This window comes from Leptodactylus fuscus, chromosome 11 (assembly GCF_031893055.1).
Source record: "Leptodactylus fuscus isolate aLepFus1 chromosome 11, aLepFus1.hap2, whole genome shotgun sequence".
In the NCBI taxonomy this organism is placed as follows: Eukaryota; Metazoa; Chordata; class Amphibia; order Anura; family Leptodactylidae; genus Leptodactylus; species Leptodactylus fuscus.
Genome location: NC_134275.1, coordinates 24,040,481 through 24,053,942, shown reverse-complemented (window position 1 = coordinate 24,053,942; position 13,462 = coordinate 24,040,481). Strand labels below are relative to the sequence as shown.

At 43.6% G+C, this 13,462-nt stretch overlaps 1 protein-coding gene across 1 annotated transcript; it reads right to left on the bottom strand.

Annotated features, from left to right (window-relative positions):
• Positions 1–4,309: 4,309 nt before the first annotated feature.
• Positions 4,310–12,333, bottom strand: ERCC6L (ERCC excision repair 6 like, spindle assembly checkpoint helicase). Its single transcript, XM_075259355.1, has 2 exons — positions 9,975–12,333; positions 4,310–5,587 (listed from the first exon to the last, which is right to left on the bottom strand). Exons 1-2 carry the CDS (start codon positions 12,297–12,299, stop codon positions 4,310–4,312), a joined length of 3,603 nt encoding a protein of 1,200 aa, XP_075115456.1. The 5' UTR covers positions 12,300–12,333.
• Between the last annotated feature and the right edge of the window lie 1,129 nt (positions 12,334–13,462).

Genomic DNA, 13,462 nt, shown 5'->3' with positions numbered 1-13,462 from the left:
AACACCCTAAAGCTAAGGCTCCACGTTGTGAAAACGCTTTTTTTTTTTGTTGCAGATTTTGCTGCGTTTTTTTGATCCAAAGCCATGAATGGCTACAAAAGGAATGGTAAAATCCAAGAAGTTCTTATGCTTCTCTCTTCTACTCAATTCATTCCTGACTTTGGCTCATAAAACCGCAGCCAAATTTGCAACAAAAACGCTGTTAACGCAATGTGGTGCTTCAGCCTTAGGCCTCCTGCACAGAAATGGCATGGATATGGTTTTCACTGACCTATAGATTAAAAATACATTGACAGGGCTGCAAATACGAACAGGTGTAGGAAAGGTATAGGACAAATATAGGACCTGCTCTATACTTTACAGCTCAATTTGTCCCGGACACACAGCCGCAAAAACAGGATCTATGTGTATTGGCCCATTGACATGTACAGGACCATAGTTTTATCCACAATTGTAGCTAAAAGTCTGGCCCTGTGCATGACAGTTCATTAACTCCATGTGCCTCTTATTAATAGCAATTAATCCCATCATGTCCCTCACATTAACCCTTGTGTAAGAGTTACTGATATGTGAGAGACTTGGAGGTAATAATTAAGTATCTTCATTATTGAGGTCTTTTATTAGTACCTCCATATGTCTCATGTATTAGTAACCTTTATATGAGGCACACAGGGGTTAATATGAGGGACATGATGGGGTTTATTCCTATTAATGTGAGGCACATGGAGTTACTAACACTAAACTAATAACCCCAAATGCCTGACATTAATGAGAATAGGAACTAAAGGAAGGGACCTGTGTGCTTTTTACTTTCACTTTGCTAGCAGCTTCTTCTCCTCCTCGGGGAACCTTTGCAGGATGCAGACGGCAGGAGCTATCACTATAGCAGGCAGAGACCTGAGCGATTAAGCTCCACCCCCTGGGTTTCCTGCACCCCTCTCATTGGAGGGCAGTGAGAAAAGGGGAGTGTCCTTATGCCTCAGCTCTAGCAGAGCACTGAAGGGACGCGCCGACTTCATTTAACTCTTGCAAGTACTGTGCTGCTGGCGTGCCAGTGAAATATGGCAGGAGTGCCACTCTTGGCACGTGTGCCAGGGGTTGCCGACCTCTGCTGTAGAGGATATGAATTTTGTGGCTTGCTATGGTCCAAAGTGTGTGAGATTGCAGAGATGGTGATGTGAGTTTGGGTTTTGTGGGGGTCCTGGGAAAAACGTATGTGCGCTATTGTGACGAAAAGTAGCCTATTGCACAATCCTGTGTAGTAAATATGTTTGTGGAAAATTTCAGGCAAATCGGTGGAGCGGGTTTTGTGTGATTGAGGAACAAACATCCTAATTCCTACTTACCTTTTATAATGGCCAAGATATAGCCGTTTGAAGTAACCCTCCCCCACCCCAATTTTCTTCACAGAACCATACCACATACATGATGAGAAGAGACAACTCTCAATAGAGAAGCAAGGGAAAGAGTGAAGACAAAGATGCAGACTTTCACAGAAAGGAGCCAAAATTTGTTAAAGCAGATCACAAACGTTATATATATATGGCATAAATACTGCCAGAAAATCAGAACTATCCAAAAGTTTATTTATGCTTTAACATTAGCTAAACCTGCCAATTTTGGTGAAACTTCCCGTCTCTCCCTGACACGTCAAAACTGCGGTTAGAAGAGGGGCCTGGCAGTGGCTAAACCCCCTCCCCTCATAGACTCAATGCCAGAAATACTGTTATCTACTTTTATTGGGGTTTCAGAAACAGTAACACATGGATTCGGGTTTCCCTTAGTGGGGGTCCACAAACTATAATAACGTCCACTGGGCTTCCGCCCGAAAAAGGCAGAAAAGTCCTGCTTGTATTTTTTTTTAAGCGCATTCATGGACGGAAACTATGAACGTAGATCAGGCAAAGGTGTGAACATAGCCTGAGACCGCCTATCTGGACAGCCTCCCAAATCCCTGAATATTTCAGGTAATGTCTTAAAGGGATCCCTTCATACAAACACCTTTTTTTGTGAGTAACATGTGGGAATAGCTTTAAGAAAATTCTTCTACCTTTAGATGTCTTTTCCGTGGCGCCGTTCTGTAGGAATCCCGGTTCTTGTCGGTATGCAGATGAGTTATCTTGCAGCACTGGGAGCGTCCCCAATGCTACGAGAAAACTCTCACTAGCGTCAGCAGCGTCCTCTTCATCTGGCGGTGGCTTGTAACTTCTAGACCTCGGGCAGAACAGACTGCGCATGCCCACAAGAAAATGGCCGCTTACAATACTGTGCAAGTGGGCATTTTCTCGTGGCCTGTGGGCATGCGCAGTCTGCTCTGCCCGAGGCCTAGAAGTTACAAGCCACCGTCGGAAGAAGAGGATGCTGCTGCCAAAGATGAAGGCTGCGCTGGAAAGAGTTCTCTCGCAGTATTAGCGACGCCCCCAGTGCTGTTTGAGCATCGAGGCCCAACCCCAGTCGTGCGAGATAACTCATTTACATACTGACAAGAACCAGGAACCTATGGAACGGCAGCGCGGAGAAGACAACTAAAGGTAGGAGAAGAATAGCCTTTCTTAAGGCTATTCCGACGTGTTAGGAAGCGTTCACACTACCGTCTGTGTCCGACAGGTAGTGTCCGCTCAAAATCTGGCCCGGACATTAGGAGCGGACACTAGCTGTGTCTGTGACGCTTGTCATTTATTTAAATGGCGATCGGGTGCGTTCTTTTGCACTCCGTGCCCGTCCTTCACTGTCCGCAAGTAAAGATGTCCGACTTCTCAAGTGGACAGAAAACCCCGACATGTAGGGTTCTTCTGTCCGCTTGAAAAGTCGGACATCTTTACATGCGGACAGTGAAGGAAGGGCACGGAGTGCAAAAGAACGCACCCGATCGCCATTTAAATAAATGACAAGTATCACAGACACAGCTAGTGTCCGCTCCTAATGTCCGTGCCAGATTTTGAGCGGACACTAGGAGCGGACACTACCTGTTGGACATAGACGGTAGTGTGAACGCTCCCCTACTCAAAAAAAAAAAAAAAAAAAAAAAAAAGCGTTCCCTTTAATGGTGACTGCACAAGAAGCCTGTTATAGACTTGTAATGAACCTCCTTAAACTCCGATTTTATATTCTGTGAGAAAACAAGATAACTTTCCATTATACAAACAACATTTATTTGTGACATTGGACAAGCCCTTTTAGAAGGCAATCTAGGAGAAAAACTGTCTTTATTGTCCATAGTAACCAACCAGAGCTCTGCCTTCATACCCTGCACTGGGTCGATGCTGGGACTGGTTTCTATAAGCAACAAAGACCATTTACATAAATCTGCTAAATTCAGTAAAGCAGCTGGACCACCAATTTGGCGTACTTGAAGTCAGGAAGGAATTTTCCCCTAATAATGTGTATTTGGCACCTGCCTCAGAGGTTGTTTGCACATCTCTGGAACAACATTGTAGGATTTCAGGTACCAGGGTCTTTATTCAACCTTATTGACTGTCTAAACAAGTAATATTGTAGCTTTGCCATGAAAGATGGTCTCATCATCCTGAAGACTGAATAATTGAATCACAAAAAGCATTAGAGATGAGGGAGTACTGTTCGGATCAGCCGATCCGAACAGCACGCTCCATAGAAATGAATGGATGCACCTGGTACTTCCGCTTTGACGGCGGCCAGCCGCTTAACCCCCCGCGTGCCGGCTACGTCCATTCATTTCTATGCGAGCGTGCTGTTCGGATCGGCTGATCCCAACAGTACTCGCTCATCTCTAGTATCACTATGTGCCCAAAAGGGCAAACCAAGCAGCAATATGCCAATCCATAGAGTAAAACTTGGAAAGATCCGTCTACTGGGTTGACATGTTGCTGATCTGTACTTTTGGCACAAAAATTAGTAAAATAAAACAGGCAACTAAATGGGAAAAAAAAAAAAAAAAAATTATCAACCCTCAATTTGGTGACTACATTTAACTGTTTAAATGGCTTCAGAATTTTTATTACGTTATTTACAATACATGGCGCAGGTATCCCTTATTGCATTCAGTTACATTTTCGTGTACATGTGAGGTCTTCTTCACGTGTCAAAACACACATTGATTTCAATGTGGCTATTCACAAGTCCATTTTCATGGACAATCAAATATAGTATGTGTCCCTTTTTTTGTCTCTTCAACCCTTAATAGATTTAACCCTATGATGGATCTGTGAAAACTGGTCCCAAATGGATGGGATGCCAAATGGTCTTAAAAGAGAGTAAGACAGACCACAAAGTCCATTTTTCACGGTAGTTTTGATCCACGGTCATCTGAATAGAGCAAAACTGTTAACCCTTAAGACATCTGCCTGTACAAGCTCAAAGTGATCATCATAACCTCAGGGTCTCCAGATTTAATATCTAGTGCTTTTAAGAAACAATCTAATGCTTCTTTTAGATGTCCTGCATCTTTAAGCTCCTTGCCACGTTTCACCAGTGTACAGTAGACGTCTTCTTGACTAGAACTTTTAATTTGAGGGCCTTTTATTTCTGGAGCCAGATAGTCCACTTGCTCATCAGTAAGCAGCTCCACTTCACCGGTAGACTCCTCTGCTACTTCTTCAATAGAAGAAGATTTTACAACAAAGCTGTCCGCTTCATAATCCTCTTCTGATGCTGGTAAACTGTCCTCCAGAGCGAGGGTTTCACCAACTGGTTCCTCCTCTGTATTTTGTGGTTCTTCTTCATCAACTTCCTGAGCTTCCTCAGCTAACACGTCTTCCACCTCTTGGTCACTGTCTTCATCATCTCCATCATTAATATTTTCTTGAATATCTGTTGCTTCTTCAACAGCCACATGAACTAGAGACCTTCTTGAAGCAATGGACCTGCGCCTTCCTAAACTACTCCTCTGAAGCAATAGCTTGTCTGACAAACGTTTCTCCATCTTTGGAGTTGAGGTGTTCACCAGTTTGACGGAAGGGCTGTTGAAAGGCGAGAACACCCTGTCGTTTTCATCATTTAGAAACAATGAACTTTCGGCTTCACTTTCCGAATAGATTCTCCTGGTAGCTTTGCGTTTGGTGGAGAAGAGAATCTCCTCTTCATCGCTGTCCTGTCCATCATCTATACCAATGTCACCACTGCTATTCTCCTGACGAGAATTCAATACATCCATTTGATTCGGAAAACTTTCTAGAACTTCAGGACCACTTTCAAGTTTGTGTCCTGAATCCTCTACATCTACATTTGTAGTCCTACTCTTTCTCTCAAGGTCCATAGATTGTTCAATGCTGTTGCCTTCTTGGCTCATATTTTCCTCAGAGTCATCCAGTACTAATAGAGCTTCTTTTGCTGGTGCCATGGAAGTTTCCATAAAACTTTCCATTTCATCCTCAGGTGCAAAATGGTCATCATTATCCATCGAATCCTCAAGGATAAGATTGAAGTCACATTGTAATTGAGACTTTGATACAGGCAAGCTGGTGTCTTCTTTTAGACTTACGTTTTTATCTTCAGTGCATGGCTGCTCAGGTGCTCCTAAAATTTCGGAACCTTTATTGGTAGCTGGTGAAGCCGCTGAAACAAGATTTTCCATTCCAGAATGTCCAATTAATAGTGAACCTCCAATTTCCTGAAAAAAAACAACAAAAAAAACAACCCATTACTTAGAGATTGGCATAAGAAAAGCAGGAGGAGAACTTGAACTGCCTGTCTGTCAACAAATTGTCCTCAGCATCTCTAAAAATATTAGAAATTAGGAAAATCTAGCCTCTTGCTTCCACTAAACAGCACCACATCTGTCCATTGGTTGTGTGGTTGGAAGGATAGCCATGTTTTTTGTATTCCTGGACAATAATTTTAAAGGGGCTTCCTAGGAAAATAAAAACCTATATAAAACACAGCTAAAAAGGAGGCCATAGAATAAAACAAAAACAAAGTTGCCCATGCCGCTCATTTATCTCTCCACAGACAGGGCTATGTCTCCCATGACAGAATATGAGCATCTTGCATCAGGCGGCAGATTTCAATATCAGAGGGGGTAACTCCAAATCTGCAAGGAGCTCTGTATCAGACTGCTCAGTCACAGGGAGCCCATATATATATTATATATACTCCTACCCTGGGCTCAGTCAAACAAGAGTCATAGCTTTTATACACATTTGGACAAGGACATCGATTGGGTGGGGTGGCGATTGTTCTACCGTGGTGGCAATTTTGTATTTCTTGCCACCCCACAGTCGAGGAAGCCCGTTCCCTGACTATTCTTTACATTACAGTGAACATGGCTTCCTTAAAAGTGGTGGCAACAATTACAGTATGAAGTAGTCAACCTAATATAAGAGATAAGACCCTCCTGGTACTCCCTCAGCAAGGACATGGAATGGGGTGCTGGTTTAGATTCCTCTCTCACCAATGTAGCAGAATAGCGGGAACGGTTCTCAGGTTGTGGAAAAGGATTAGTTATTGGTAAAGGAGCCTGAAACACATTAAGGACCTGTGGCCCTTTTTTGTCCCCCCTCTCAACCAGACAAACAAGGCCCCCATCAGGACGACACTTTCATCGGCAACTTGGTCACAGATTTATTTTTAAAGGGTCCAGCACTTGCACCATAAATTAAAATCATGCATGTACATCCCACTGCAGGGCCACTGTATGTTAGGGTGGTGACCAGGAAGGCCTGTGTAAAGTCAGCTGGTGTAGCATAGAGAACATCCCAGTTGAGGGGGTGCCACTTAAATTCTGGCCTAAGGCGGCAGATAAGCTAGAATCAGCCCTGTACACAGCTCCTGCCCTAAAGGGGCCCATTTCTCCGTTGCAATACATTTCCTGGTAAGTCATGCACAAAGAACTTCCTGGAGATGCCTTCTCAACCAAATCACTAGTTGAGGAGGGTGACCATTTGTTTTAAGGACCTGACAGAGTTCCAAAGGAGACTGATTGCTGGTGCCCACCTGGTAGGGGGTGACTGCGATCAGAGTTGCTGAGTTGATAGGCACGTAGATTTAATTTTTAAGTATGCAAAGACTAGATAAACATCTACAAATGGTAGAAAGTCAAAGCTGGACAGAAGAACACTTCTTCACACTGTAGCCAAGAAAAAAAAACAACAACAAAAAAACAATAGCCCCTAAAATGACTACAGAGTTGAATGCAAGTGTAAAGGGTTGTGTAGGAATATGGATTTTATAGGCTATCCTTTTAAGTGCACCAATATCAGTGAAAATAGTCAGATGCGTATATCACAAAGATGATATACATGGAGGTGTGGCATTAAAAATGATCAAAACAATAATCAAATCAAATGAGTAATAAATTCTCCAAAAATTGTAACCAAATCCAATAGGAATAATTCATAAAACATAACTTTTATTGCATGCCCATAAAACCACATGAACCAATAAATATGTATATAAAAATATAAAATGGCTTCCACAGGTTACAGTGTCCAATGAACCAACAATAAGAGACACGGCAGCCTCCAAGAAATTAAACCACATCACTCACCAATTGTAGAAGTTTGGTGGCCGGTCCGCCAGTGTATGGTTCAAGAATGCAGGGACAGTGAAAGAAAAGGGTAAAGTGGTAGGAAGAGATGATTGTACACTAGCACTGTACCCCAGGCCTAGCTCAGGATTACCTCTCAGAGTGGGGATTCTGAGCTAGGCCTAGGGTACAGTGCTAGCGTACGGTGTTAGTGTTGAGATTTTCTCTCATGAGCGACATACAATCATCTCTTCCTACCACTTCACCCTTTTCTTTCAATGTCCCTGCATTCTTGAACCATACACTGGCGGACCGGGCGCACGTGACTTGAATGTGGTTTAATTTCTTAGAAGCCGTCGTGTCTCTAAGGGCTCGTTCACACGTGGGCAAAGGGGCGGATTTTGACAGCGGATTTCGCTTCAAAATCCGCCCCTTTACAATGCTGGTCTATGCAGACCGCCGGGCTTCTTTTTTCCGCTAGCGGCGGGCTGCTGCTAGCGGAGAAAAGAAGCGACATGTCCTATCTTTAGGCGGAAACCGCAGCGCGCTGGACCGCGGCTTCTGACTAGCGGCAGCACCCTCCTATGTCGGATCATTCATTTGAGCCGACATAGGAGGGGAAAGCCGCGACTGCGATGGTCGCGGCAGGCGGGTTTTGACCAGAGAGACACGCGGCTCACCATGTCTCTCTCTCTCGGTCAAAACCCGCATGGACGGTTCACATGTGAACTGATCCTTATTGTTGGTTCATTGGACACGGTAACCTGTTGAAGCCATTTTATATACATATATATTTATTGATTCATGTGGTTTTATGGACATGCAATAAAAGTTATATTTTATTAATTATTCCTATTGGAGGTGCTGCATTAACAAAACCAAAGTCACAATTGCTTCTATCTTTGAATATGGAGATGTGATCTCGGAACCTTTGCAAACCCATGAAGTCTGCCAATTTTCTAACTCTGACACTCCCTTTCACTTCAAGTGAGTGCTTTAAAGGGGTATTCCCATAACCCTTGTTCACCAACCTTCAGGCTCTGTTCCCTTCCTGGTTTTCTGGGCACATTGGTGGGCGGGGTTTCACTTGCTCTGCTATCTGCTAGGTTTGCAATTAGTAATGAGGGATTGGTTGTAAATGCATTACCACAGTATGAAGCTGATGTAGAGGCTGATGTAGCAGAGCTGGATTTGAGTCAGCGTGCATTACGTACAGAGGTACGGGACTCCCTCTCTCAGCCCTTATCAGCCAAATTCAATTAAACCGGCTGATAAGTGGAAGAGCTGAAGATAGAGTCCAGAAATCCCGGAGCTCTCACCTCCCCCTCCCCTATCTGTGGATCCTTGTTATGTGACAACCCCTTTAATGTGGCTTTCTCCAGTGGTCCCGTTGGAGAATGGGAGTGTCATCCACCAGTCAGTCACACCTACATTCAACTTGATTGTGGTCTAGCTAAACATGCAGTGGGAAAAGACACCAATTCTTGAGATTGGTGGGGGCCCCAGTGTTCAGGCCTCCACTGTTCAAGAATTTATCCTCTATCCATGTGATGGTGAACCTATGGCATGTGTGCCAGAGAGGACACACAGAGCCCTCTCTGCTGGCATGCTCACCGTTGCCCAGATCGCTCACTAACGGGGAATCTGGTACAGATTTCCCGTTAGTGAGCGATCGCTTCTTTCAGCTGTCAGTGTAAGCGGTGGCCTAAACTGACTGCAGAGTGTGACCTCTGCCCTGATGCAGGCGCGATGACTTAGGTCATCAGCGTCTGCAGTCAGGAGAAGGATAACACCCAGCTGCTCTTCATGGGACTTCAGGTAAGTGTAATAGTGTGTGTATTTGTATGTATGTAGAGGGGGCTACTCAGGAGCATATAATAGTGTGTGTGTTTTTGTGTGGGGGAAGGGGAGGGGGCATACTGTGGAAAATATACTGTGTGTGTGGGGCGTACCGTGTAGTATATAATACTGTGAGTGGGGGCATATTGTGGAACATATAATATTGTGTGTGGGGGAGCGTACAATATTGTGTGGGGGCCACTGTGGGGCAGATTGTACTGTGTGGGGTCCCTTCACTATTTATATCTCACAGTATCTGTTTTATAGCAGACATTATATTAGTACAGGCTGTAATAATATTGCACGGTCACTATAAAACAGATCCTGTGCGATGTAAATCGTCAACATTAATTGTTCACAAGTACCAAATGCAGAGACCTTTACCTTTCAGTACAAGCTCTGTAAAACCCCTGTCACGCGACTAATTTATTGGTCAGTAACTATCCGCAATTGTGGATCCACACAGTTTTAAGGTTAAATTGCCATGTTGGCACTTTGCAATAATTTAGTGAGTTTTGGCTTGACGTTTGGGCACTCTGTCTCTAAAAGGTTCGCCATCACTGCTCTATATCATGGATTGAACATAAATACTTTTCCTGACATAACCCCTTTAAGTTTTATTAATTTCAATTTTCAAAACCGCTAAACAATTTTAGGACACACATGCTGGATTAGAACTGAGTTTTTTGCTTACCATGTTGACGGGTGCTTTTGTAAATGGGGCTGGAGCTGGAATGTCTTCGTCATTTGAATCGTCACTTATCAAGTTGGTTATCGAATCTTCTCTCTCTTTAGATAATTCATTTATAAATGGAACCTGGGGCAGATGCTCTTCAAAGGACTCACTAAGTATCACACTGGTCTGGTGACTTCTTCCATTCTTTGAGGTTTCACAGTTAAGAGGAGCAGGAGGTAGATGATCATCTCCATTAGACTCTTCAATAGTCAAACTACTTCTATGAGGACTTCCATCATTCTGTGGCTCCTTTTTAAATTGTACTGGGGGGATATTTTCTTCATCAGAATCTTCTATCACCATACTAGTCATCTGACAACTTACATTTGCAATTTCATGTTCGGTAAGATCTACAATCTCAGGAGGGCAGGCTGGTGGCTTACTATTGGGCAGACTTCGTGGTTTAGGTTTTTCAGGGAAAACATTCGGCCTAAGCCACGCTCCTTCTGAGCTCTTCTTCAGTTGTTCCATTAGTTGTTCATTTAGCTGCGACTCCATCTGTACCAGTTCGTGAGCCTTCTGAACCCTTTCTTGAATGTACTGACCTTCGTGTTCATTTTCACACTCTTCATCTTGAGAGGATACCTCATGTGTATAGATGAGATCATGGTCGGAGATTCCAAAAATGGGTAAAGTATGTAAATACGCTATATGTTCATCTAGATTGGTGTCCGTTTTTCTTTGAGAAGAATGCATATTCTGAAGCTGAATCTGAGTAGTAGAGGTGCGAGTGTCTTCTAGAGAAAAGAGCTCTTTTAATTCCTGCTTGGAGAAGTAACGGAAGGGGTTTTTCTTCTCACCGGTTGTTTGTCGTATTAAGGAGTCCTTGAAGATTTGCCTCCTGTAGATTTTCTCCTCGACTGTGCCACAGGTTATGAGTCGATAGATTACTACATTTGCTTGTTGTCCTATTCTGTAGGCTCGGTCAACGGCTTGGGCATCGGTAGCTGGATTCCAGCTGGGGTCAAAAATCACAACACGGTCAGCAGAAGTCAACGTTAATCCGACACCTCCGACTTGTGTGGTCAGCAGCAATACAGAATAGCTCCTGTTGGCCTGAAACATACTTATTCTTCTCTCCCGATCCGAAAGAGAAACCGTCCCATCAATCCGCATGATCTTAAATCCTCTGTTATTCAAGATGCGATCTATCATGTCAAGCATTTTTCTTGACTGTGAGAAAACGAGAGTCCTGTGACCTTCTTCTTTGAGTTTACTTAGGAGCCCAATCAGAAGCACAAGTTTTCCAGATTCTTCTATAAGAGCCTCATCAGAAAGATGATCAAACTTTGTAACGGCTTCAATATCATTCTCTTCAGTGCCATCTCCCTCCAATCCAAGCTGAACGCATGCTCTCGCGGACAAAAGCCTTGGGTGATCACAGAGCTTCTTTAAGATGTTTAGTTCTGCTAGAGGCGACCTGGTTGTCATTAGCAATTCCTTGATTTGGTCCAGAGATATAAACTTTCGATACACATCTTCCTGAATCGATGATAAATAGACCCATATTATGAAGTCATTCTTTCTGGTAAGGGATGGCATTGTAGATACTTTACTATCTGACCCCACATCTGTTTGCCGCTCAGAACCCTTTTTATGCTGAACGTCGTTCTTTGTACGCCTAAGAAAATATGGCTGAATGATTTTCATGAGGTTTTCAGATATCTTAAGTCCAAGGGCTTTTTCACCTGGTGTAGCGTCTTTCTCTCTAGCCCTGGTTATCGGATTTTCATACTCCATTTTAAAGGTTTTAGCTGTTCCAAGGAGCGTTCCTTGACAAGCAAAATCATACAAAGCCCACATCTCCCGTAGATTATTTTGGATTGGTGTACCAGTCAGAAGAATACGATTCTTTGCAGGAATTGCAGCACAAGATTTGGCGGTCTTAGTGGATGAGGATTTAATTTTATGAGCTTCATCTAATACAATGTAATCCCATACAAACTCTCTCCCATTGTATGTTGCGAGTTGTTGCCAATTGTTGATCAACATTTGATAGGTGGTGATAAGAACCCCACCCTTTCTCTGGATTTTCTCAAGGTTTCTTGTTCGTTCCTTCTTACTAGTGCCATGGAATTCATTCACCCTCATGCCTGGCGTCCACTTCTCAAACTCTTTAACCCAGTTACTAATGAGAGTTGTTGGCATTATTAATAAAACATTATTGGTCAACTCGGCATCAAACATCCCAGAAAGGAAGGCAATAACCTGAATTGTCTTTCCAAGACCCATGTCATCTGCCAATATACCGCCTTTTCGGCCATCTCTGTGAAGGCTATACATAAATGCAACACCTTCTCGCTGATGTTCAAACAGCTTGCTGTAAAGTTCTTTATAAAGCAACAGTCCGCTTCCTAATACATCGACAAATTCATCATCTTGATCGTTTTGGAGATCAAGCTGTTGCAGGGCTTCTTCAAGCTTTGCAATGCGACCTTTTAGTTTTTCACTTGGGTGTATGACATCGGCTTTCTGAAAATATTCTATTGACTTCAACAAGTTTCCATTCTTAGCTTCTTGCTTTGCCTTTTGAACATATCTGCAGAAAAAAACAAACAAACATACAATTTATATGAAACCACATAAGTTTAGCATTTTTGAAACTCCTCCTCTGGGTCTCTACAACATCACTTAGAGCAGCCATGACTAGTCTATGATGCTCATTGGAAGCAGAATCAGATATTTTGCCAAGCCCTGCACTACAGCTGGTTTCTATACATATACTTTAAACCAGGGGTCCTCAAACTGCGGCCCGCCAAGCACTTCTGTCTGGCCCCGCCGACAACGCCGGCAGGCGTGCATTTATAATGAAGCTCCTGGGGAGCTCGGGCCAGGCCATGGAGCGCATTTCACTTTACCTATTGGAGGGCACCGCTCCCGATGTCTGTGCGACCCCTGCTTTAAACGGTCATAAAATTACAATTTCTCTGATTCCTGGCATTGCAGCAGAGTACAAAGGTGTTTGGTGGGCACAATTCTTCTGCTTGCATCATCACAGCACTAGAAATCTATAACACCAGGCGTAAAAGTGCAGCTGCCAGTGCTCTACATTCATGTCTTAAAGGAAAAAGTGTTAAAGGTGCTTTCGGAGGTTAAATACCCAGGACCCCCACATATGAGATGTTTGACGAGAATCCATGGTGAGAGCCACAGTCTCTTCACTAAATGCCCAGCAAAGTGTCATGCATTACATAGGGATTGTGTTTGGTATTGCAGCTCAGCCCCCATTCACTTGAATAGGTCTCTGTGAAGCAGAAGCTGATCTGTTGGGATCCTGGGTGTCTGCACCCAGAGTCAGATACTAATAACCTGACGTGACTGCTGATGAGACCAACCACTGGCCTCAGTCATCACTGGAGAGGGACCAGTGACATCACTGATTGGTCTCAGTGGTCAGGTGAGCCTCAGGGACAGGAGAGTATGCTGCTCCCCTTCCTTCTTTTACA

Excerpts from the sequence above, each read along its gene's own strand:
- ERCC6L (XM_075259355.1), bottom strand. The coding sequence starts at position 12,299 with ATGTATAGCCTTCACAGAGATGGCCGAAAAGGCGGTATATTGGCAGAT. Across the intron at positions 5,588-9,974 it reads CAAAAGCACCCGTCAACATG|GAAATTGGAGGTTCACTATT; the intron begins GTAAGCAAAAAA and ends GTTTTTTTTCAG.